The sequence below is a fragment of the Myxine glutinosa genome, chromosome 3 (assembly GCF_964187855.1).
Source record: "Myxine glutinosa chromosome 3, kmMyxGlut1.1, whole genome shotgun sequence".
Lineage (NCBI taxonomy): Eukaryota > Metazoa > Chordata > Myxini > Myxiniformes > Myxinidae > Myxine > Myxine glutinosa.
Window position 1 is genome coordinate 74,756,532 of NC_136263.1, and position 26,597 is coordinate 74,783,128.

At 44.4% G+C, this 26,597-nt stretch overlaps 1 protein-coding gene across 3 annotated transcripts; it reads left to right on the forward strand.

The window, feature by feature from the left end:
* The first annotated feature begins 18,243 nt into the window (after positions 1-18,243).
* Positions 18,244-24,984, forward strand: LOC137423439 (uncharacterized). Of its 3 annotated transcripts, XM_068110614.2 has the most exons (7): positions 18,244-21,381; positions 21,487-21,580; positions 21,690-22,449; positions 22,839-23,096; positions 23,185-23,356; positions 23,447-23,595; positions 23,755-24,984. In XM_068110614.2, the coding sequence occupies exon 1, from the start codon at positions 18,477-18,479 to the stop codon at positions 20,907-20,909; it is 2,433 nt and encodes an 810-aa protein (XP_067966715.2). In that variant the 5' UTR covers positions 18,244-18,476; the 3' UTR covers positions 20,910-21,381; positions 21,487-21,580; positions 21,690-22,449; positions 22,839-23,096; positions 23,185-23,356; positions 23,447-23,595; positions 23,755-24,984. The 3 variants fall into 3 exon arrangements, with proteins under 3 accessions (XP_067966715.2, XP_067966716.2, XP_067966714.2); XM_068110615.2 differs by having other exon boundaries at positions 18,244-21,580; positions 23,447-23,622; XM_068110613.2 differs by having other exon boundaries at positions 18,244-21,580.
* Positions 24,985-26,597: the final 1,613 nt, after the last annotated feature.

Consider the following 26,597-nt stretch of genomic DNA (forward strand, 5'->3'; position numbering starts at 1 on the left):
TTGTTTTTGTCATACTTTTGCCATTTTTCATTATGTCTTGGTTTTTATTTCATGACATTTCTTTAAATGTCAGATCTACTATGGCCTGTTTTGTATGCTTTATATGGGAAAAAAACTTAAAACTTTTAAAAGTTCGTTTTGAATTATCATTCTTATCCTGGATGTTAAAATAAATTGTTCTTGAAAATTTTGCACTTTGACGGTGGAAGTGCGAAGTTTAATTTTGATAAGCAAAACTAATTAAATCTGGCCGTGATAAACAATGACCATCTTTTCATCTTCGCCATTCATGGTTTTTAAATCATCAACTATTGCTTCACTTTTGTTCATTTTGTCTTGACCAAATTTAAGATCACATTGTGACAGGGTGGCACCTTGTGAGCATATATTGTCTACGTTTGATTGTCAATCCTACTACAGACTGTTTGATGGCTTTATGAAGGTAGAGAGTTGTGTCAAAAAACGTGGTCTGTTGATGTTAAGCTGGGGACACCTACGAGTGTTGGTTGCTGGTGGATATTAAGTATTCCACAGTGCCTTTCTACGAAGAGTGAACAAATGCCAAATTATTGCCTGAACCAGCTCCAGTCAGACATTAGACCTGGGCAGCCAATTCGTGAAAGACGGGCCAATTTGACATGTTCTATATGAAGCCCCCGTTTCCTCACTAAAGTGGGACAAGGTGTGAAATGCCGATGAAGAAGAAATTTGGCACCAATTGTACATTGAAGACGTATTGCCTAGTTTTTGTCTGAGTGCTTGTCTTATGGATACTGTTCATATCTCGTGAGTATGCTGTGTGCTGTCAATGTAAAATATACCAAGTATATTTTTTGTATACACAGTCAAAGCTCCTGGAAGAGTTAGAACGCTGAATAGAGCAGGATGCAACAGAACAAAAGGAACAGTAAAGAGAGGGGGAAAACACCAACAGCAGGATTGGAGGCCAAGGGAGGACATTTGGACAAACAAAGGTGTGAGGAGGAATGAGGGGTAGGGAATGATGCACAGGGTGTACAATATGGATGCAGAAGAAAACTCTCCTGAAGAAAAAAACAGGACAGTTGGATGGAGGTGGGCTTGGGGGTAGGAGGAGGGATAACAGAGGTTTTTTTGGGGTATACATAGTCGAGACTCATGGAAGAGCTTATACAGTGAACGGATCAGGACTTAACAGACAAAAACAGGATGCAAAACACGCATGCATGGGGTGGACAAAATGGAAACAGAAGAAAACTCCAAGGAGGGAAAATAGGAAGAAGGAGGGATTTTGGTGGGGCTAACTTGGATAGAAAAGACCATAGTTTAGGGTTGAGGATTTATCTAAGCAGAGGTAGAAAAGTTCCCCCATTAACCATATAATTTATACAAAACAATTTCCATGAAAGCTGAAATGTCAGATATTTTCAACCAATCAAATACACTGATATGACTCGGGACCAATAATTTGAAGTGGCATTGTGGGTTACATGCTTGATGGTGGAGACAGAGGGACCTGAATGAGGTTGTAGTTGCAATTGCATGCTCATAAAATGAAATGTTTTTTCTAAAGCGATAGAAGACCATTCACCATGATGCATATTAACCTACAAATAAAAGAAAACTGTCATTTAGTGGGCCACCCATATTGATAAAATAGTTTAGTCATATGCAATATTGGGTTAAAGATAAAGTTTACATCAACAGATTTACAAAAAAATGCCACTTTGGAAATCAGATGACCAAATCCCATTTTAGAATCGATAAACTTGTAGTCTCTTTACAATTTACATATATTTTTACTTTTCACCTTGTGGGCAACTGTTTGCAGTCAGTACTGTGGGTAGTGTGCGCTGAGTGGATTGTGTAATGCCTGTTTGGAAAGAGCGGCTTGCCAGATGGCCTCGAGGTACGCACACTCACCCCTAAGCTAGGTTTGAATGCCGACCCAGCTAAAAATTGCCATTCCGGTGTTTCACAGGCAGGCCGATTCATCAATGTGTATGCCACTCACAAATGGATGTTAAACTTGGCGTCCCATCTGCCGACATTAGTACTTTGACGTTAAATATCCCATGGTGTCCTTCATGAAGAGTAGGCGAACTGTCGGCATCATGGCCAATATCCAAATTCCTTCCCTAGCCTACAGAGGGCATTGCCTCAGCGCAAATGCCGTGCCCTCAGCCAATGATGTGACCGTGCAGCTTTGTGCTGCATTCGAAAGAAGAATAAAGAAATAGCCCCACTTGTAGGAATGCATGAGCAGGTTAAGGTGGATGTCAAAAAAATAACCTTTACATCATGGGATTTCTAAACAAAATATGACTGTAACTGCCTTTGTTATATCTGAACATTCAGTGGCCACTTGAATAATACATCTGAAAAAAAATACCTCAATTTTATCACACCGAGCCATATTACCTGCATTGTATTGTTATAAATTACATTGTTATATTTCACATAACAAATGTGACCTTTATACTGTGTATTCACTTTTAAATCTATTCATTTAACTATCTATTCATTTAACCATATTCATTCATATAATCTATTCATTCATTTAACCAAATCTATTCATTCCAAAAAAAAAATCCATCTCTTACAGAACCTCTTTTCTACATTCCCGAAACTCTCCTGCACTCCACCCCTCCTTCAGCGTCCTCAAACGTATTTTTGACTCTAAGGTCACAAGAAACTCATTTTGCAATAAACGTTCGTTTCCCATTAATCGTACAATTTCTAAAATTCAATCTCACCCCTCCCCTCCAAATCTTCCCCATCACCCCTTCCCTCCAAAACTTCCCCATCACCCCTCCCTTCCAAAACTTCCCCCTTACCCCTCCCCTCCAAATCTTCCCCATCACCCCTCCCCTCCAAATCTACCCACTTGCCCCTCCCCTCCAAATCTTCCCCATCACCCCTTCCCTCCAAAACTTCCCCATCACCCCTCCCCTCCAAATCTTCCCCCTTGCCCCTCCCCTCCAAATCTTCCCCATCACCCCTTCCCTCCAAAACTTCCCCATCACCCCTCCCTTCCAAAACCTCCCCATCACCCCTCCCCTCCAAATCTATCCACTTGCCCCTCCCCTCCAAAACTTCCCCATCACCCCTCCCTTCCAAAACTTCCCCCTTGCCCCTCCCCTCCAAATCTTCCCCATCACCCCTCCCCTCCAAATCTATCCACTTGCCCCTCCCCTCCAAAACTTCCCCATCACCCCTCCCCTCCAAATATACCCCTTGCCCCTCCCCTCCAAATCTTCCCCATCACTCATCTCTTTCAAATCTTCCCCCTTGCCCCTCCCCTCCAAATCTTCCCCATCACCCATCCCTTTCAAATCCCCCCCCTTGCCCCTTCCCTCCTAAACTTCCCCCACACCCCTCCCCTCCGAGACTCTCCCTCGTTCCTCCCCTCCGAGACTCCCCTCTCACCCCTCCTCCTCAAAGCGTCCTCCCCGCTTCTTCCCCCTTCCAACTTTCACCTTAATCTCCCCCAACCTTCTGCCTCGCTCTTCTCCCTCCTCAAATAACACCTCACTGTGCCTCACCCAATCACCATCAAACCTTTTGTCCACCCCATTCTTCCCTTTCTCCAACCTAGTCTGAAATCTCTTACACACCTTCAACAGCTCTCCCTACCACTTCCTCCTCTTCCACATATTACCCTACCCCTCCCCCCCCCCTGTTCTGTATCCGATGCTGCCCCTTCCTCCTCATTAACGGTATGAACCTCAAACATCCGGGGCCTTCGCTCAAACTTGACTGATCTCTCCATACAGGTTGCTTCTGACAAACCAGACGTGATCTGCTTAACAGAAACTTTCCTCCTTCATGATGTCTCTGATTCATTGGTATCTCTCCCAGGTTACTCCCTCCTCCGGTATGATAGACCTGAGCCTCGTCCTGGAGGTGGGGTTGCTATCTTTATAAAAAAAAACTCTCTTCCTCACTCGCCCTGCACTGTCCTCTCTCCAACTCACCCCCAGGAATACCTTTGGCTATGGCTTCCCCTTCGCTCCCACCTTTTGTTCATATGTGTGTTGTACCGTCCATCAAACAGTGATGACTCCATCTACATCTCGCTGTCTGATAATATGGACCAACTTCGATCTACCCATCCCAACTCTCTCTTCCTCATATGTGGTGATTTCAATTGTCACCATGCCAGTTGGCTGGGTGTTGCTACTGCTCTCACCAGCCATGACTCCTCAGCAAAGGACTTCTGCGACTCACTGGGACTGAAACAATGTCAATTTCCTGACCCGGATCTCAGTCAACGGAGCATCTTCTCTTCTGGACGTGGTAATGACTAACTTCCCTGAAAATGTCTGCTGCTCTTCTTCTGCTCCAATCGGCTCATCTGATCATGTGCTTGTTAAAGTGGACATCTCTCTCACCATTCTCAGTGAGCCTCCTCAGCGTCGACGAGTCTGGCATTTCACTCAGGCTAACTGGCACGGTCTTCAAGCAGCCATCAATCATCTGGACTGGTCTCCCATCTCTACCGCCTCTGACATCAACTCATCCTGGGAATTCTTCCAAAGTAAATTGCTCTCTCTCAGGCACAGATTTATCCCATCTCGTCTTCAGTTGTCATACCCTTCCTCCCGTCCATGGTACATGGAATCTTGTGGTGAGGCTGTTGCCCAGAAACAACTTGCCTTCTTCTCCTGGAAAGCAAATCCAACGGAAGGAAATCTCATTGACTTTCACAAAGCCCGAAACAAGTGTGTGCCCACCCTCAGGAGAGCCAGGAAACAATATCTCTCCGTTCTCAAGACCGAACTCTCTTATCTGTCTCCCTCTTCCAAATCCTGGTGGCGTCTGGTCAAATCTGTTTCTGGGGTTTGTTCCCCCTCCATCCCCTCCCTCACCTCAAATGGCTACACGGCTGACTCCGCACGTGAAAAAGCTGAATGCCTCAACTCTGTGTTTGTCTCTAAATCTTGTGTCCCAAACCCATCCTTCTCTGTGCCCACTGTACCCAGTCGTACCCAGCTGCTCCTGGACTCTGTGTCCTTTCCTCCTGACAAGGTGGAAAAGTTTCTGTCAACCCTCGACTCTGATTCTGCAACTGGACCTGACGGCATCAGCCCACGGGTCCTAAAATCCTGTTCTTCCGCTCTTTCACTCCCTCTCTCTGTTCTCTTCACCCTCTCTTTTGCTCAAGGTCATCTGCCATCTGCTTGGAAATCGGCCAACATCACCGCTTTGCACAAAAAATGTGCAAAAACAGATCCTAGCAACTACAGACCAATCAGCCTTCTCCCAATTATCAGCAAAGTCATGGAATCCATCATTGCTTCGGATATGAAATCTTTCCTCTTCTCCAATGGCTTGATCTCTGATCATCAATTTGGTTTCAGACCTGGTCACTCTACTCTGGACATGCTGCTTCTGCTTTCTCAACAATGGATGGAGGTCCTCAATGCCAAACAGGAAATTAGAGCTGTCTCCCTTGACATATCACGTGCCTTCGATACGGTCTGGCACCCCGCTCTGCTCACCAAGCTCTCCTCCTTTGGTATCCATGGAAATCTCCACGCATGGCTGGCGGACTTCCTCTCTAGTCGTAGTCAACGTGTGGCCCTGAATGGGTTTCTCTCATCTCCTCTTGCTGTTCAGGCTGGAGTTCCCCAAGGCAGTGTTCTGGGCCCTGTGCTTTTTCTGGTCTTCATCAATGATCTCTCTGACTCTCTTGAAAATCCTCTCTATCTCTTTGCTGATGACTCCACTCTCTGCCACTCCATTCATCATCCCTCAGATCGGCAGTCTGCAGCCTCCTCACTCTCTGCAGATCTGGACAAAATCACAGACTGGGCAAACAAGTGGAACATGTCTTTCAATCCTGACAAATCTCACACTCTTATGATGTCTCTCTGAAAAGACCGACTGGACAACCCTCCCATCCACTTTCTGAATAATCCTCTCCAAGAAGTTCTGTCACTCAAGCTTTTGGGTCTCACTATCGGCCATGATCTTTCCTGGGGAAACCACATTTCAAATCTGGCCTCCAAAGCCAGTCGCCGACTGGGCATCCTCCGTCGTGCGAAATCCTTCCTTGGCACACCTGAGCTCCTCACCACATAAAAGGCTTTCATCCGCAGCTCAATGGAATACTGCTCTCCCCTCTGGGCTGGTGCTCCTGCCTCACACCGAGCTCGTCTTCACGCTGTTGAAACCAAAGCGTTCAGAATCATTGGAATCTCCCGCGATGAAGCTAACTCCAAGGGCCTTTCACTCGCTCACCGCAGGCAGGTTGGTGGTCTTCCCGTCTTCCACCGACTTCTCTCCGGCCTTGCCCCCCCCCCCACCCCCCAGCTCTCTCTGGGCTCTGTCCCCCAAATATTCCTGCAGGTCGCACAAGATCTGCCTGCAACCCTCTTATGGTTAAACTGCCAAAATCAAGACTCTCTGCTCACCTTCACTCCTTCATTCCTCTTTTCTCCTGCCTCTGGAACAAACTCCCTCACTCTCTTCAATCCCACTCCCTCCCTCCAGGTCTTTAAAACAGCTGTTCACCACCATCTCTTATCTTCCCCAATCCAAAACCTTGATCTTTTCTACCCCCGCTAATTTCACCCCAAATCCACTTTTTGAAATACCAACTTCTGTCCTGGAAGTCCTTGGTGTCCTTGTGTTTTATACTTCTCCCACCCTCCCCCCCCCCCCTTCCCACGCCGCCTCCCCCCAAGCCCTCTCCCTCCCACACATCTCCCGATGTCCCTGCTCTCAAATGTTGTGTTTGTGTGCTTCCCCTTCTCTCCCCATCTTGTCTACTGCTCCCTGCTTTTATATATTTTGTTTGTCTGTTTGATTTGTTTGTGAAATAAATGTTAGCTCTTTCACGAGCCTCGATTCTGTATACAAAAAAAAAAAAAAAAAATCTTCCGAGTGTGTATTGGAGTTGGATTGCTCTCGCGGATAAAGTTAGGGACCCATTAATGGGGCTAGGTGAGTCCACAACGGTAGTCAGCTCAAAAAATATAATTTGTCTGTCTGCACGTGCATGTTTTCAGATTGCATCTGTCCTTACACAAAAGCCTGGATATTTTGTGCAACAACACATAACCAAAGTATTATATGTAGCTTTCTCAGTCGAGGGAACAGCAGGTTGCGCTCAAGCGTTCCTCAAGCCTTAAAAACTTGGCTTTAAAATTTCCACTTCTCTGTGCTATGAGAAATGCCTTGCCATGCCCAAATAACGACACTTCACCATAATGCACCCGACGACTCTGCGCGATGCCGACAAGTCTTAATGTTTGAACTTTGACCTTTTTGGGTTCACCCAACTTGCACAGAACATTCTCTTGGCAGAATTTTTTTAGGTTGTGCAATTATTGTTTTATTTTTTAAAAATCGAATCCGTAGATGTGGAAAGGCAAAGCGAAGTTACAGCTTTGCTGGTTTAATCCCCCAGTTACGGAATGTGGACATTGCTGTTTTGTCGTCACCTTTTAGTGCTCATACATGTTCAGCTGGCTGTGTGATTCCAGGTATACTACACAGTACACAGGTATAGAGTTGAGAGATTCAGCTTGGTATTGTGCACACCACCGACTGTTTGTTTCATTTGAACCAAAGTTTCTGTAAGCTGTTTGCGGCATTATGGAACAGTCGTCCCGGTGAAAACTTGTGTGGGTCTGTGGTAGGTAAGATACACAATGGATTTAAGAGTATTAATTAATGTGCAGCAAACTACAACACAACAACAACAGGCATTTTAAGGCCATTTTCCCTGCAAGAGCGGGGGTTAGCCTTGTGGTCCCCATGACAATCTTCTCCATTTTGCCCTATTTTCTGCATCTCCCCTTGTTAACCCCCTTGCCCGCATTTCTTCTTCGACCATCTTCAGCCAAGTCTTTCTCGGTCTTCCCCGTCCTCTACTTCCTTCTACATTCATTTCCATCACTCTTCTCAACCAGTCACTTTCATCCTTCCTCAACACATGACCAAACCATCTCAACCTGTTTCTCTTCACAGCATCCATCACAGGCTCCATTCCCATCATCTTTCGCAATTCATCATTTGTCTTCCTCTCTCTCAACGATACTCCACACATCCACCGAACCATTCGCATTTCCACCCTTTCCAGCCTTCGTTGCTGCTCTACGTTCATTACCCATGTCTCGCTCCCATAAATCATAACACTTCTCACACAAGCAGCATACACCTTTCCCTTCAGCTTCAACGACACTCCCCTCCTCGTCAGCATGTCACTCAGTTCCCGAAACTTCTTCCATGCACATCTCACTCCAGCAACCGTTGCCGAGTCTGATCCACCTTCTCCATTCAGCATGTCTCCAAGGTAACAAAATGTTTTCACACCTTCCAGCTTCACGCCGTCTCCAAGATCCAACTCAACATTTCCTCCATCTGCAGCTCCCTCTGTGCACACCTTACACTTGAATGTAGCTGCCACACTGGTTAATGACCCTCTCAGAGCACTACATTTTTGATGAACCCACTCAGCGCACATTGTACATTGAATGGAATTCACTCTGACACCCTTCCTGCACACAGCACACCGCCACTTCCCAGTTCTTTCCACCTCACCACATGCTTTACCACTTGCCATCACCTTCGTTTTTCCGATATTCACCTTCAGACCTTTTGTCTCCATACATTCCTTCCACTTGTTCATCTTCTCCTTCAGTCCATCCATACTTTCTGCAATCAACACCAGATCATCTGCATACAACAACTCCCACGGTAAACCCTCCTTTACGTTCCGAGCCAGCACCTCCATCACAGCTACAAATAGTAGTGGACTTTATACTGACCCCTGATGCACTCCCACCTTCACCTCAAACTCACCACTGTTCCCGTCCTTCGTCCTTACAGCTGTGCGCGCTCTTTTGTACATTGCCATCACCACTCTGATCAACCATTCCTCCACTCCTAACTTCCTCAATGCCCATGTCACTACTTCACGTGGAACCCTATCGAATGCTTTCTCCAGATCAACAAACCCAAGAAACAACTTCTTCCTCTTCTCCATGTACTTCTCCTGCAACTGCCTCACAATAAAAAGCACGTCTGTCGTTCCTCTTCCTGGCATAAATCCAAACTGCATTTCGTCAATCTTCACTTTCTTCCTTATCCTCCTCTCCAACACCCTTTCCAATACCTTCATTCCATGCTCCAATAACTTTATCGCTCGATCCGAGCCACAGTCCATAGGGTCACCTTTCCCCTTGTGTAGAGGGACGAGGGTACTCAGTTCCCAATCCACTGGAATGCGGCCTTCTTTCACCACCAGATTGCAGATCTCTGTCATTCTCTTCACACCCCAATTTCCCGCTGCCTTCAACATATCTCCCACAACTCCCGTAGGTCCTCCCGCTTTTCTACTCTTCATTGCTTTTATCGCTTCCTCAACTTCCTTTTCGGTTGTCTTCTCTGCCGATCCTAAAACTGGGTTACTCTCTATGTTGCCATTCCATTCATTCTCTGCATTCAACAGTATTTCCATATATCTCTTCCATCTTCCTTTAATTCCATCTGGGTCCACAACGATTTGTCCCACTTCATCCTTTAAGCAACTCACCCACATCACATCGCACCTCTCTTTAGCTATCTGCTTTGCAATCCTGAATACCGCTCTCTGATCCTCTTCCGAATCCAAGCGTTCTCCGTACATTTTCCTACATGCCTCCATGCCTCCTGCTGCACATTAATTAATACTCTGCGAACATTTTCCTGCATGCCTCCTGCGCCTTTCCTACCTCTTTCTTTGCAGCCTTCTTGGCTGCCTTATAACTTTCACGCTCTGCCTTTTCTGCCCCCGTACCCTTTGCCTTCTGCCACTCCTTGAACTTCTTCCTCTTCTCGTCAATCTTCTTTCCAACTTCATCATCCCACCACCATGTTTCCGAGTGCCTCGGTGGTCCTTTTGTCCATCCACATACCTCACCAACGGCTCCCAACAGACTATCTTTCATTGACATCCAACCACTTTCAAGCTCAACCACATCATCCTCGACCATACTCAGCCTCTCTTTTAATCCCCCCTCACTGTCACCTCTTTCAACCTCCACACCTTCATTCTCGGTTGGTACTTCACCCACCGAGCTCTCCTCATACCTTTCACCCTTATGTCACAGACAACCAAGTGGTGCTGTGAAACGGCCTCTTCCCCCAGGATCACCTTTGTGTCCCGGAGGTGCCCCCTATCTCGCCTACGCACCATCTGGTAGTCAACGGTTGTCGTCGACCCACCTGACGTGTATGTAACAAGCTTATTATCCTCTTTCTGGAGCTGAGTATTACAAATCAACAAATCAGCTCCATCAGCAAACTCCAAAATCCTTTCACCTTCTCCATTTCTCACACCATATCCATAACCCCCATGAACTCCCTCAAAACCATCCATACTCCTTCCCACATGTCCATTTAGGTCTCCTCCAACCACAACAACTTCCTCATCTTTCACGTTTTCCATCAGCTTCTCTATCGCACACCAGAACTTGTCCTTCTCTTCATCGCTCCGACCAACCTGCAGAGCATATCCTGAGATGATGTTCACCAAGAGCTTTCCAATCATCATTTTCACCATCATCAACCTTTCACTCACTCTCGTCACACTCACCACACTGTCTACAAACTCCTCAGAAAACAGGACACCAACACCATTCACGCCCTCCGGGCACCCTTGCCACACAAACTTGTATTTCTGTCCCTGCCTACCCTTCACCATTCTCACACCACTTCCCTTCCATCTCGTCTCTTGCACACAACATATGTCCACTCTTCTTCTGACCAATACTTCCACCACTTCTCCTGAAGTATTGGTCAGAAGAATGTGCAGCAAACTGTGGCTTGCTTTTATCGTTGTTTCGAATGTGACTACGCCACTGATGCAGTGCCCCCCTGCAGGCTAGAGCAGGAATTCCGAATTCGTTGAGTGTCATCGACACGATAATCGGTCTCCTCATCGTGAAAGACTCTGGGATCTTTAACGTCCACCAACAACCAATGTTGACAGAATGTTCCTCCCATTTAACTTCCTTCCAGATAAAACAGTTCAAAGTTGAGCAAGCGTACATATAAGTTCTTCCACCAGCCCTTAAGAGTATGTTTGCTGATGGTAGCGGAGGGTGTGGCTGACGTTTACAGAGTTGTCTTTGCCAGAGCAACAAAATAAGGAAATGTGCTTGAATGGAGGATTGTAAGGTGTTAGGGACTGGATCAAATTCAGTTGTTATAGTGAATTAAAAGATCGAAAACATGGACCATTTCCTTTGGTGTTTCACCAACATTACATGTAATCCCACACTCCACCCACATTCGACCCTCAATATTTCATACAGGCACTTCGATCTTTGACCACCACCCAACGGTTTATAATCCTTCCCGCAACTATATTTGTTTCTTTTTTCTCTGATGAAGGGTTAGTGCTTGAAACATCAGCCGCACCTCGTTTATCAATTATCACAGAGGCAAACATACTCTGAATTTTATCGAATAAAAGTTTATAATTGTTTATCTTTAAGATATTGCAAGATCTTCAAATATTTACACATTCACACATATTGTGCTGTATCGTACAAAATGAAGTGTAGACCACAGGATACAAAAATCAATACTGACAAGTGAGAATGACAAGGTTGAAGTCAGATATTTCAATCACATATCGGTTGTCTTCATGTGTGACTATCAAGATAATGGTGTGTGTGTATACATGTATGTATGCACGTATGTATGTATGTATGTGTGTGTGCGTGTGCGCACATTACTTGTTTTATTTGATGAAGACCACTCTAATTGAAATGTCACACTTAAACCTTGTCAATTTCATGACATTTGTCAATACTAGGTGGTATCGTTGTATCCTGTAGTATGACTTTTCCCAGTGAGACGTTTTTCTTTAAGGGGTTATATTTTGTTTCACCAAATAATACGTTGGCAATGTTGCTTTGAGCATATAAAAGATAGCCTTTGTGCTCAAAAATGAAATCAGATCTTCATGCAAATACAGTACTGTAGTCTTTTTTTAAAGTGTGCACTTAATATGACGTAATTTATTGTCTCTTGGCTTTTTTCATTTACAACATTTTATAACGTATTCTCAATGTGCTGTACATAATTATAAGTTGGAATTAAAGACTATTTTAATTTGCTCATCCAAGTGGATTTTGTTCTTAATATATTGTAACCAACACATTGTAAATGCTTGAATTCTGTGTTTACTTCAACCAGGTTTGTTCACCATTATTTCATGATACAGTTCAAATTGACATGGTATGGACGCCATTTTGGAAAAGTATGGACGCCATATTGGGAAAAAGTTGCACCTCTATCTCTGAAACCACTCAATGGGTGGAAAAAATGAAACACGGCTGATTGTCAAGTCCTCCCCATTGGGAAACCGGTGCCTTCATTATGACATAATTCGACAAGTACAACGCTTGATCCGATCAGTAGAAAAAAAAAAAGTTCTGTTGGTCCAATACACGCAAAATTTTCACCATAGGAGCATCTCCTCCTGTGGAACGTTTTAATGAATTATGTCATCTGATCAGTATGAATTTTTTACTCTCACCATAGGAGAGGGTATTGCATTTGAGTCCGTTTGCCTGTTTTTCCACACAAAATAAATATGATTTTCTCTGCAACCGTTGGTCCGATTGACAGGAAATTTTCACCATAGGTGCACTTCCACCTGTAGAATTTTGTAATGATAATTATGACGTCATAGGTCACGTGGTACAGGCACCATCTTGGAAAAACCGAAAAACTTTGCACCTCCATATCTATGAAATCGCTGCACAGAAAAAATTGAGACGTGGCTCATTGTAAAGAACTCTCCATGGGGAATAACTTATGTTAATGATGATGTCATATGTACCTCCATTATGACGTCATAATTCGACAAGTACAAAACTTCATCCGATCAAGAAGAAATTTATTGAGCGTCATCTAGTTTGTCTCTGCAACTGTTAGTCCGATGGACAGAAAATTTTCACCATAGGAGCACCTCCTGTATAATTTTTTTTAACGATAATTATGGCATCATAGGTAAAACGTTGCACCTGTATATCTCAGAAACCACTCCATGGAAAAAAATTTAAACGTGGCTCATTGTGAAGAACTCCACATGGGGAATATGTGTTAACGATGATGTCTTTGCTGCCTTCATTATGATTTCATAATTCGACAAGTACAACGCTTAGTCTGATCAGTTTGAAATTTATTGAGCATGATCTACAGAACAATTATCTATCTATAATTCCACTAATCTCTGTGTGTATGTTTGTTTGTTTGTTTGTATGTCTGTGACCGCTGTTTCTCGACAACTACCGGTCCGATATACTTGAAACTTGCCAGGTATATTGCTGGGGACCCGAGGATGTGCCTTTTCAAGGTTTCATATTAATCGGACAATTACTTACCGAGCTATGTCCAAAAAACGATTCAACCAATCAGAGAGCAGCGAGCTATCACGTGTGCCGAACGTGGCGAACACACTCTGCCTCGGATGGCACATTTGAGAGCGTATTCATTTATTTCCCGTCGGCAAACTATGTTGCCGTTAAACGATGTTTTAAAACTAATTAAAACTAATTTGCGATTCATCGTAACTGCGATTCGTAACTGCCGTTCGCTTTGGCTTTGCGAATGGACCAAACCATTTCATGTAAATAGAGGGGGGGTTCTGTGGTCGTTCGCTTTGGCTTTGCGAATGGACCAAACCATTTCATGTAAATAGAGGGGGGGGATATAATTTTAGATATAGATATAGTACGGGCATGCCCTAGTATTAGAGAATGTCAACATGTCATCACTCACGTCGCCTGGCAGCCATATTGGATCAAAGAAACAAACAAACAAAAAAAACCCTTCAAAAACAGAAGAGTTGGCTCACACCAAGTTGACTGTGCAGGGTAAGTATTCAATGAATACCATCTAGTTAATAGATGAACTCATGTTTCAATGGTATGTAATTAATAGACACTCAGGTTTCAATAGTATGTAATTAATAAACGTACTCAGGTTTAAATAGCATGTCATTAATAGACGTACTCTGGTTTTAATTGGATGTAATTAATCAACATAGTCAGGTTTGAAAGGTTTCAATAGTATGTAATTAATAGACCTATTGAGGTTTCAATTGCATCATTTTTATTATTATGGAGCAAACGTATATGGTTATGTATGTATATTTGTGACCAGAACATCTTCAAATTTCCTTCAACAAATTCGGTCATGTTTATATATATATATAAGTAAGTTTATATAAAAAGTAAGTACACCCCATGTAAAGTTTTGACTTTTTCAACATATTTCAACATACAGCTATTTGATCTTCATTTCAACAATATTGATAGATAAAGGTGATATAATATAACAAATATCATGAAACATTTACATTTTGTAGTCCATTGTATAATTTAAATAAACATAAATGCAAATTTCGCATGTGGAAAAAGTAAGTACAAAAGGTGTAACTACAGCCAAAGTAAGATGGCTGTAGTTACACCTTTTGGCCTCTTCGAGTTCCTCCGAATGCCGTTCGGCCTTAAGAACGCGGCCCAGGCCTTCCAGCGGCTGATGGACAGTGTGCTGCACGATCTCACCTTTCTGTTCATCTACCTGGATGACATTCTCATCGCCAGCACTTCCCGGGCGGAGCACCTCGTCTACCTGCGCACGCTTTTCGAGAGCCTCGGCCAGCACGGCCTCATCATCAACCCGGCAAAATGCCAGTTTGGCGTAACGGCCGTCGACTTCCTGGGGCACCGCATCACGAAGCGCGGGGCCGTCCCGCTTCCTACCAAGGTGGAGGCAGTCACAAGTTTCCCGTGCCCCCGCTCCATCAAGGCCCTACAGGAATTTTTGGGGATGGTAAATTTTTACCACCGGTTCGTGCCTCGCGCCGCCCAACTCATGCGCCCCCTGTACGAAGCCCTCCGGGGCAAGCCGGCCAAGCACGACGTTGCCTGGACCACAGAGATGGACGCGGCGTTCACGGGCGCTAAGCTGGCCCTCGCCAATGTGACCATGCTGGCACACCCGGCGCTCGACGCACCCATCGCCCTCACCACGGACGCTTCTGACTACGCGGTGGGCGCCGTGCATGAACAGTGGGTGAACGGAGCTTGGCAACCGCTGGCCTTCTTCAGCCGGCAGCTTCGACCTAACGAGCGCAAGTATAGCGCTTTCGACCGCGAGCTCCTCGGCCTTTACCTGGCCGTTCGCCACTTCCGCCATCTTTTAGTCTACTTGCCAAGCCTATAGAGCCCTCTTGTGAACCCGGAAATGTTGAGTACCCCAACGTTTTAAGTTAGAAATGTACAGTATGGGTCCCCAGCACTTAGAAACTGCCGGATGCTAACTTGCATATGTTGGGCAATTAGCAAAATTAGCATTAATAGCATTAACCCTATCAAACATAGGCCTGGGACACTGAAATTTCTGTTTCGCTCTATTGCTCCGTTTGAATGCTTCGTGTGAGCAAACTATTTGAAGGATCTGTATGAAATTTGGACATAATACACTTAGACAGATATGCTTTCCGTGAGTGTTCTTATAAAAATTTCCTGCGATCAAAATTTCATGTGAAAAAAGGGATGTAAAAGCCGTGGATTTTTTTTCATCCAACATTTTTTTGCACGGTTAGTGCCCCTACTCTCATGTTGAGCTACAGTTTCAATGTTAGTGTTTATTTGAACAGATCGTAACCTGGCACGTTCAACGCACTAAGCCCCATCTCGCTAGCTGCTATAGTTTTTGAGATATTGAGTATTTAGATTAATTAGGTTTACTCTCCATGAAATAGAGAGTAACCTATTATTACTGCTAGAGTTTTTCTTATTATTCTTCCGCCCTATTTTGCACCTCCGAAAACTTCATAATTAATGTTCTCAGCAACCGCTAGTCGGATTGACAGGAAATTTTCATCAAATGATCGTCTCGGCTCCGAGAATTTTTTAATGCTAATTATGACGTCATAGGTCACGTGGTATGGGCGCCATCTTGTAAAACAAATTCAACTTTTCCCCTCTTTTCCCCTCAAACTTTTGGGCGCCATTCAACTTTTCCCCTCAAAATTTGAGGAATGGCTCATTCTATAGAACTCTTCAATGGGAACAAAAGACATGTGTATCGAGTATATTAAAAATGCTAACGTTAAGAGGTAAGAATTCGTCAAACAAAATATTTTCTCCCCCGAAAATGGGATTTTTTTCCCAGATGCTTCGTTAAAAAAAACTCAGTTTTCAAAAAATTTCGAAGTCATACGTCACATGGTTCGGTCGCCATCTTGTTTTTCGTGAAAAAACACAAAAAATCCTTTTTCTCCGCAACGGCTGAACGGATCGAGCCCAAACTTGGCATGCGTATTCGCATACCCATGATGAACAAAAAAGTCAGTGAGCACGACGTCATCCGACACATGGTTTCAGAGTTATGACGTTTTAAAGCTCAAACTAGAAATGGAATCACCTCCATAATTTGTGGAGATATCAAGTGGAAACTTTACACAAATGTTCCTCATGGGGGGATGTTTCATCGTTACTTGAGACGTTTTGATAAGTCACATGGTTTGGCCGCAATAAATAATGGAAGTTAAATTTTAAAAAGCTTGTAACTCTTGAACCACTGCATGTATCGACTTGAATTTTTAATGCAGTGTAGCTCTCATCAAGCGGAACAAGTGTGCAAAATTTCAAGTTGATTGGATGTACGGTCGCGAAGCTATAAGTCTTTATTGTTGAAAGAAGAAGAAAGACACCATTTTGTCCTCCCAGGCCACGTCTCCCAGTGCTATTGCCATTTTAAGTTTTAATTTCCTTTAAAAAGCATTTTCTCTGCAATAATAGGGCCGATTGAGATAAAATTTTCACCATAGGAGGGACTCGGTCTGTAGAATATTTTAATGGTAATTATGACGTCGCAGGTCACGTGGTTCGGCCGCCATCTTGTTTTTCGTGAAAACACGAAAACCCCTTTTTCTCTGCAACGGCTGAACAGATCGAGGCCAAACTTTGCAAGCAGAATCGCATACCCATGACGAACAAAAAAGTCAGCGAGCACGACATCATCCGACACATGGTTTCAGAGTTATGACGTTTTTAAGCATGAACCTTTAAAACTTAGCTCCTCCCTCATTTTTGATCCAATCGAGGAGAAAATTCACAGATCTGTTCAGCATGTCAGTCTACTAAAATGTCATTTTAGAATTTGCGATATGTCACGTGGTTTGGCAGATATCGTTAACTAAACGAATTTTTATTTTTAAATGGATATCTCTTGAATCGCTTTATTGATCGACGTGAAACTTCATACTGTAGTAGAAGTCATGAAGAGTAACAAGTGTGCAAAATCTCAAGATGATTGGATGTACGGTCTGGAAACTAGAAGTTGTTATTGCCTGAAGAAGAAGAACCACAACACTTTTTTTTGACCAGGCCATGTGACATAACCACCTCACGAGCTAAGGGTAGCTCGAAATTAAATTGTCTTCGGATTTGGCAGTCGCTAGCGGGTGTTAACATTCGAATGCAATAAATCTGGGCAAATTCTGATGAATTTTCATAAAACTACACGATATTGTCATTTACATCGGAAAATACCATTGTAAAACTCTCCGCCGCCTCGGCTTATTTCTCGCTCTGAAGTTCATCCTGTCTTCAATTTTAAGGAGAAAGAGAGGTATCTGCAAGCAATGGTGACCAATATTTTGTGGAAATCCGATTTAAAATGACGAAGTTATCCAAAATCTAACATTTTAAATAGGTCGCATTTCCAAAGTGAATCTTCCACAGGTAAAATATCCACACGTGCAGGCAGACCTTACGGCGTCAATTTGGCTCCGATTTCAAATTGGATTTCGATTGTTGTATTGCCTCGGATGAGTTAACAAAATACCACAACAAATTTGGTGACAATCATGAAAAATTTGACCAAGTTCGATCGACGGGATACTTCGTTCTACGCTGACATACGGCACGGGCCACGGATGACGTCATGCCACGGCAGGACGTTCTTCCACGGGTGGCAGATATCGTTAATTAAACGAAAATATTTTTTAAAATGGATGGGGTGGGGGGGATGTGCGTGTGTTTGTGTGTGTGTGTGGATGTGCGTGTGCGTGGATGTCTGTGTGTGTGTGTGGGTTGGGGGGGGGGGGATATGTGTGTATGTGGGGGGTGGGGGGTTGGGGTGTGCGTATGGGGGGGGGCGAGTGTGTGTGTGTATGTGTGGAGGGGTGTGTGTGGGGGGGGGGTGGATTTGTAGTACGGGGGGGGGGGGGGGTGAGTGTGTGTGTGTGTGTGTGTGTGTCGGGGTTGTAACCAAGGGGGTTGTGTCAAAGCATGTCCAATGAAAGTGGGGTTGTATGAAAAGTGGGGTTGTATCAAAAGTGGGGTTGTATCAAAAGTGGGGTTGTATCAAAAGTGGGTGCGAGTAAACCGGTCATCACTGCCAGCAGTTTTAAAGTGGCAGTTCTAGTTTTTAGGTTTTTTTTGAGTATTCAAAATTTGCAGTACCAATAGGTGATGAATTCAACAGGTGTCGAGGAGCTAGTCGGTGCATCATTTGGAGGCCTGAAATCCATCTTCAATGGGAAGGCCTGGCCCAAGGCTATGCGAGCCTTCCGTATGGTTGTGTCTGCTCTTCTTCATGACTTCTTCGTGGATGGAGAGAAGACTCACGAGCAGATAACGGCATTCCTGGAGAAAGCCAGAGAGCACCCCACAGGCCGGCTATGGGAGGATTGTTTCATCACCCCTACCCTAATAGCTCACAGGTTCTGGCGAGCAGAAAGAGAGGGTGATTGGATGCTGCAACAACACTGCCTTGAAGAGATGCTGCCCTATTTCTTTGCTGCCGGTCATCACCACTACGCAAGATGGATCACATGGCATCTGCGTGACATGCAGTACCTTCCTGCTACTGCCAAGGATGACCTTTACGCTGGAAGCCGTGTGTGCCGCCACTCTGATGGTGCAGCTGCAGTGAGTGGAGACATGTTTGGGGAGCAGACATGCATCAAGCAAGGGAAGGGAGTAGGAGGCATGAAGGGCATCTCCACCAACCCTGAGCAGGTCGCCGTGTGGATCCAATCTTTCGGCATCTGCTCCTATCTCTCCAAGTCATTGGATGAGATTTACGACGATGCTGAAGCACCGGATAAGACAATGAAGCCCAACAGACACAAAGAAGAGGGTAAAGGATGGCGGGAATTGGATGCGGAGGACCGGGCTAAAATCCTGAGAGTGCTACAGGAAAACTCCCATCCACTCACCATAGAGACCGCGACCCTCCACCATATCATAAATGGTCAGGTGGCAGATGAAAAGGTGAATGTGCAAGATGCATTGAAGATCGGACAGGACATGAGCACACTGTTCTCTTCATCACTTCCTGAGAGATTTCATGCGCCCATCTCAAATAAGGTGGTGACAATGACATTCACCAAAAAAAGAGTGAAGGTCAATGCGAAGATCATATGTGACCTTGAGGCGTTGTTTGCTCGGCTGCTGGTGGTGGGGAGCAAGAGAAGAATGGAGCTCTCTGCCCTCTTTGACTACGAGCTCGGCCCGGTCCCTGCATCCATCATCGATGAGTATGGATGCCTCAGGAAGGGTAACAAGTCTGTGATCGTCCAGCGTCTTGGAATCCTTGCCCCCAATCCCCACCCACCACATGTTGTACTCGTTGATGCATCGCAGTTCATCTACCACGTGGTGTGGCCATCGTCAGGCACTGTGGCTGACCTCGCAGCCAGCATGGGGCGCCGGCTTAATCGCTACATCACCGAAACATTTGTCATCTTTGACCGGTATGAGCAAGTCTCTGCCAAAGACCACGAGAGGCAGAGAAGAGCTGGGGAGAGCTCAACAGGGTACCGACTCTCACTGACAACCCCTCTACCTAGCCGCGACAAAGTGATGAAGAACAAGACAAACAAACGGAGACTGGGTGAGCTCCTGTGCACACACAGCATAGGAGATCACATCAAGATGGTCAGCAAAGCAGACAGTATTGTCACTCATGACGAGGCTGACGTCTCCCTCATCTCATACATGTTGGATGCAGCCAGTCGCGGAGCTGAAACTGTCTGCATTCTCAGCGACGACACTGATGTTTTCGTACTCATGGTCTATTGGTGCTGGAAGGTGGGTATCACATGTAACTTGCAGATGGAGAGATGGGATGGCACTATTCTCAACATCAATTCGACAGTAGAGAATCTCGGTGAGCAGTGTCGCTCCATCCTGGCTATGCATGCTCTCTCTGGATGTGACACCACCTCCTATCCCGCGGGGAAAGGGAAGGTGTCCGCCCTCAAGGCCATGAGAGTAGTACCTGGTGACCTGCTTCACTTCATCGGAGAGGAGGGAGCTACTGATTTACAGATTACAGAGGCAGTGAGTGGTTTCTTCCTGGCTCTGTACAACGAGAGGGAGTCGGCATCTCTGAACGTCGCCAGATATGACATCTACCGAAAGCGCAAAACCCCCCCAGCACTGAAGACACTGCCTCCTACAGAGCGCAACGCTCTCCTCCATGGACGGCGTGCCCATCTACAGGTGCTGCTTTGGAAAGCAGCAGACTGCCCTGACCCACCAGCTGTGGACATAATAGAGTTTGGATGGAATAAGAAGGAAGGCGAGAAGGGAGAGGAAGTCATCATGCCCATCCTGGATGCAAGCCCCGTTGCTCCTCCTGCCGTGTTGGAAATGATCAGCTGTAGCTGCAAAGCTGGGTTAAAGCCCTGTTTAACAGCAAAGTGCAGCTGCGTAGCTGCAGGCCTGGCCTGTACCAGCTACTGCTTCTGCAAAGGCTCTAATAGTACATGTTGCAACACACTCACACACTCACAGCAAGAAGAGCAAAATGACAAGAATGTAGAGTCAGGAGAAGAAGATGAAGACGATGAGGATGAGTTTTATGATGAGGATATGCTTTATAACAGTGCAGAGTAGTAGAAGTGCAAGACGCTCTTTCTTGATGGAAGTTTTATGTTGTGTAACTAGTGCACATATTTTTCAGCTCTGATAATTTTGGGTATACTTGTGTTTTAATTTTGAGGATATTATTTACCCATCATCATATTATTCTAGTTTGGTATGGTACTTGCCTTTGTTACCTCTAATACCTGTGAATAAAAGTGGAGCAATAGAGCGAAACAGAAATTTCAGTGTCCCAGGCCTATGTTTGATAGGGTTAATGCTATTAATGCTAATTTTGCTAATTGCCCAACATATGCAAGTTAGCATCCGGCAGTTTCTAAGTGCTGGGGACCCATACTGTACATTTCTAACTTTAAACTTTGGGGTACTCAACATTTCCGGGTTCACATTGCTGGCAAGTAGACTAGTAGCACAACCTGCTGCTACAACTTCTACATGTGATCAGAGCCAGGCACCTGCTGATTGTGAGGCTGTGTCCAGTGAGGTTCGTCACTTTGTTACAAATAATAGCCACAGCATAATTCTTGTTTTTGCAATTTTCTAGCGAAGTAATCGCATAACGAATGAAATATGTATGGTTTATTTCCAGGTTCAGTCAACAGAGACATCTCTTCAGCCTTGCACCAGACGACACGTGCGTGTTCAGGTGTCACAAACCAAGCTCGGCACTCTTAAACACAAAGGTATTACTTGCTTTATTATTATTAATATGCTTTTCCTGATTCTATTACTTTTCACTTGTTAATTGTTTGTTAATTGTTTTGATGTTTAATGTTTGCTGATGACTTCCAGGTACTCAAACTGATGTGCTCAGCCATGTGTCACACATTGGCACACAGACTGAGCCACTGCCAGGCCACTGTGTAACATGTGGCCATCAAAATGATGCTGTGGCAGCTGCTGGAAGAGATGGCGGCTGTGACAGCCCTGAACCTCTTGATGAGAGTGATAACGACTACCTGCCTTCATCTGCTGACGAGACTGACGACAGTTGCAGCTCCGAGCAACAGACTCCTGAGACAAACAATGTCCTCGACGACACAAAGTATATAGTCTTCTGGAGCAGCTTGCTGCAACTTTTCAAGTTGGTGCGCTGCAGCTGGTGTGGAGAGACGGGTCTCAAGGTGGATCATAACACAAACGGCACCATGTTGCTGGTGCATTTTCAATGTGGTGTATGTTCTCTGACAACAGAGTGGAAGAGTCAGCCTTATATAGGCAAGTCACTCGCTGGCAATATCATTTTGTCAGCTGGCATTCTCATGTCAGGTGCTGTACCAAGCAAGGTACTCAAGGTTCTCCACCATATGAGAGTGGCAGGAATTTCATCGAGAACTTTCTCGCGACCCAAAACATGATGCTTTTTCCTGCCATAAAACCCTTTTGGTTGGAGAACAGAAAGTGGCTCGTGGCATCCCTGCAAGCAGAGCGCAGAGGTTTGATGTTTGGTGGGGATGGACGCTGTGACTCGCCAGGACACTCGGCGAAGTTTGGCTCTTATGCTATCATGGAGCTGGTGGCCAAAGTCATCATCGATGTTGAGCTTGTTCAGGTAACATCAGCAGATATATGTAGACATACACATAGAACTAGTGTGGGTACATAGAATATTGGTTGTGGACAATTTAAGTTGACTTAGATGTTCTCAACACACGATTATGTTTAGTGCAATAAAGTTCCAAGCTCTTGCCACATGGAGAAGGAGGGGCTGAAAAGAGTGATAGCATTTCTGAGCAAAGAAGGCCTGTCCATAGACACAATGGTCACGGACAGGCATGTCCAGGTTAGGAAATGGCTGAAGGAAAATGCGCCTGAAGTCAAACACCTCTTTGACGTTTGGCACATTGCAAAAGGTGGTGAACGCTTTTACATTATAAAGCTGTATCGAACTTTGTTCTTTCTATGGGAAATATGCATTTTTCCCGTTCTATTTTTTTGCAGGTGTTAAGAAGAAATTGCTATCTCTGTCAAAAGAGAAAGAATGCCATGGAATTGTGCAGTGGATGGCCAGCATCATCAATCACCTGTACTGGTGCGCCAGCTCCACACCCCCAGGACAGCCAGACACCATCACTGCAAAGTGGACATCCATCCTCAACCACCTTGTCAATATTCAAGTCCATGATAACCCTCATTTCCCTTCATGTGCACATGCTCCACTGGTTGGGAGAGAAGCCAGAAAACAGTGGTTCCATCCATGTGAGTGATAAATGTTCATGTTATTGTCATAAGATTCTTGACTAAGTTTCATTTAGTGTTGCATATTCACATGTCATGCTTATTGCAGGTACTCCAGCAATGGTGAAGCTGGAGAAACTTGTGCGTAGCCCTGCTCTGCTGAAGGACATGAGACAGCTGTCTGGTCAAGAGCAAACCTCCTCTCTCGAGGCCTTCCACAGCCTCCTCAATCACTTTGCACCCAAGATGTATTCCTTCTCCTACCATGGTCAACTGAGAAGGTATTTTTTAAAATCATTTATTGATTTAGAAAGTTATAGATTCTTGTGTGACTTACACACGTCACAAATTATTTATGTTATTATTTTTAGAACTCTCCTCGCAGTCATGCATTTTAACGAGAATGCTGGTCGAGAACAGCAGAGGACTGCGGCAGGACAGGCACGATATGCCACCAACTTTCCAAAGTGGAAGAAGGGAGAGTATTCTGTGAAGAAGATTTTGAAAGACCCTACATATGGTACAAATTTCAATAATATTCTCCGAAGTATGCTCTATTCACTGAAGAAACAACACTGCATGATTACACATTTGATTAAAATTTTTATTTCATGGAAGAACTTTATATTGCAACAGACATTTATCTTGCACAGTATTATTTTCATGTTTGTGATTGCAGAGTGCGTGAGAGAGATCATGGAGGTAGTTGTTGCACAGTGCACAACATCAGAAAAAGACAGACAGACACCAAACATTGATCAACCGCCTGTGCTGTGTGCTGGTGTCAGCCGTCCAGCCAAGGATGAAGCTGTCGCTCTGCTCCAGAGCCGCTTTGCAGCCTCTAATTCTTCTGCTGTGGATGTTTGAATCCCATGTAGTCTGCAGCTGGGAAATGATGACGTATTTTGTTGACCACACATGACGGCAATGGCACACGATTGTCTCTTCCGAGATGACCCCAACACAAGCGGACAAACTGACGATACGCTACAAATCTGTATCTCCTGAAACACAATTTCCAGCCGTTAGAAATCTCTTATTAGTGTTACATCTTGTGGAAATGCGTATGTTTTTGCTTATATTTACATTATGCTACCAGCATGCCAGTAGGTGATAAGGGCAGATGGTTAAAATGTTACTTTCTAAGTCAATTCTTATAATCTCCGAGAATTTCTGTTGGTCAAATAAATTGTCGAACCTGTTTACATCCTGTCTGTGGAAATCCCTTGCCAATTATTTGCTCAAATACTTTGCCAAACCCATGTGACGTCACGAAGGTTTTATTTTTTTTCATCCCTAATTGCCTTTTAGCTTTCTATACCGCCAGACTTTTAATGAAAAGATACATTTTTTATCATGATCTGCTGTTAACAAGAATTATTTAAGTGATCTAAAATCATGTCGGTAGCACTTAAAAATGCATAAATGTACATATGTGTTTGAATTTACATTTTAACCCTCGGGGGCCCTAAGGGCCGATCAATTGGCGCACAGCACAGCTTATTGCATCAGCCCTAGGGCCCAGAGGGTTAAATATAGTTTGAAGATGATGTGTAGAACTTACTCATGTTGGTTTCTTTGTGATGGCCCGTGCTTTCCATGATGGTCAATGTAGGTGTAGTTAGCTGTTCGCAGCACATATGTGTCCAAACAGCATGGTGCAAAACCAGGGTGGCTGATTAATGCATGAAAGTACTCCAGCGTTTTCCATTTCTTCTCTAACTTTAGGTATCTCCCTGCAGCACTTGCACTTATTCACCTGTGGCATGGCCTCACAATTACCACAACTGCACCTGTCCAGAAACGATAAGTATTTGCATATGTATGTCTGTTCTTACTAAAGCCTGTACATGAACACTACAACTGATACACCTGCAGTGCTGCACTGTCAATAAAGTCGTATTTCGTTTTTTGTTTTTTTTGTATACAGAGTCGAGGCTCGTGAAAGAGCTAACATTTATCAAACAAACAAATCAAACAAACAAGTAAACAAAGTATATAAAAGTGGGAGCGGTCGACAAGATGGGGAGAGAAGGGGAGGAAGCACACAAACACAACATTTGAGGGTAGGGACATCGGGAGATGTGTGGGAGGCAGAGGGCCTGGGGGGAGGCAGGATAGGTATAAAACACAAGGACACCAAGGACTTCCAGGAAAGAAGACAAAAGTCACCTCAAAAAAGTGGATTTGGGGTGAAATTAGCGGGGGTAGAAAATATCAAGGTTTTGGATTGGGGAAGATAAGAGATGGTGGTGAACAGCCGTTTTAAAGACCTGGAGGGAGGAGTGGGATTGAAGAGAGTGAGTGAGTTTGTTCCAGAGGTGGGAGAAAAGAGGAGTGAAGGTGAGCAGACGGTCTTGATTTTGGCAGTTTAACCGTAAGAGTTAAACTGCCAAACCTGTTAAACTGTTAAACTGCCAAACTGTTTACTGTACAACCTTGAGGCTTTGTTTTTCTCTCAGCGGTCCGTCGTTTGTGAAACCAATAACTTTCGTTCTCTGTTTTCGCAGTCTTTTCACCCCATAGCCTACTTCCTTATGTAAATCTCAACTCAAAAAAACAAAAAAAATAAGACATTACCTTCTCTGTGCTCATTCGTTTATTCATTCTTATTCGTTCGTTCGTTCTTCGACCACGTGTTTCTCCCCCATTTCCCCAGATAGATTGTCAAATTTCAACTCGTTATTTTATCGTCCATGCGTTATTGTTTGATTATAGTTAGTTTTGGTTTGAATTTCCTGTAACTCGTAATTAATTAATCGTGTTCTGCTCCTCGTGTGTGGCCTTGTAGTTGTACCCCCGTCGGTGTTTTGTTAACTTAAGCGTGTTTTGCTTGGCTCTTAGTTTTTTCCCTTCTACCCCGAACATAATACTCTGTCTAACGTTCTAAATCCCCACCCCACCCCCCCAAAAAAAAACAAACAAACAAAAAACATTTATTTTCCTTTCTCCACGTGTACTGTTGTCTCATCCTGTATTTCCTGTCCAGGTGTGCTGTTCGCCCCGCTCCCATTATCTCCTTGCCATCCACCGTTTGCCCTGTTCACGTGACTCGTGGTGGTCCCTCTCGGTTGGTATTTTGTGCATAGAAGATTGTTCACAGTTCTGTTTAAATATTATTTAAATATGTTTAACCTTTCCCCTTCTGTGTTTATTTCAGTGGTATATTACAACACGCTGTTTTTCTTCCTATTTAAAAGGCGTTTCTCAATTTCCTCTCCAACGCATTCCACTTCAAAAAAAAGAAATTCAATATCTTATACGTCTCCCTCACTACATGGTCTAAATTCACATTCATTCCATCCCTCCTCCATCGTTCTGAATCGGATTGCTAACTTGAAAATCACAACAAACCCAATTTGTTATCAGTGTTCGTCTTTCATTAATCATCCACTTTCTAAACTCCCCTCTTGCCCCTCCCATCCAAATCCCCCCCCTTGCACCTCCCATCCAAATCCCGCCCCCTTGCACCTACACTCCTAAACTCCCCCCTTGCCCTTCCCCTCCTAAACTCCCCCCTTG

Coding starts and splice junctions, on each gene's coding strand:
- LOC137423439 (XM_068110615.2), top strand. CDS start 18,477: ATGAATTCAACAGGTGTCGAGGAGCTAGTCGGTGCATCATTTGGAGGC.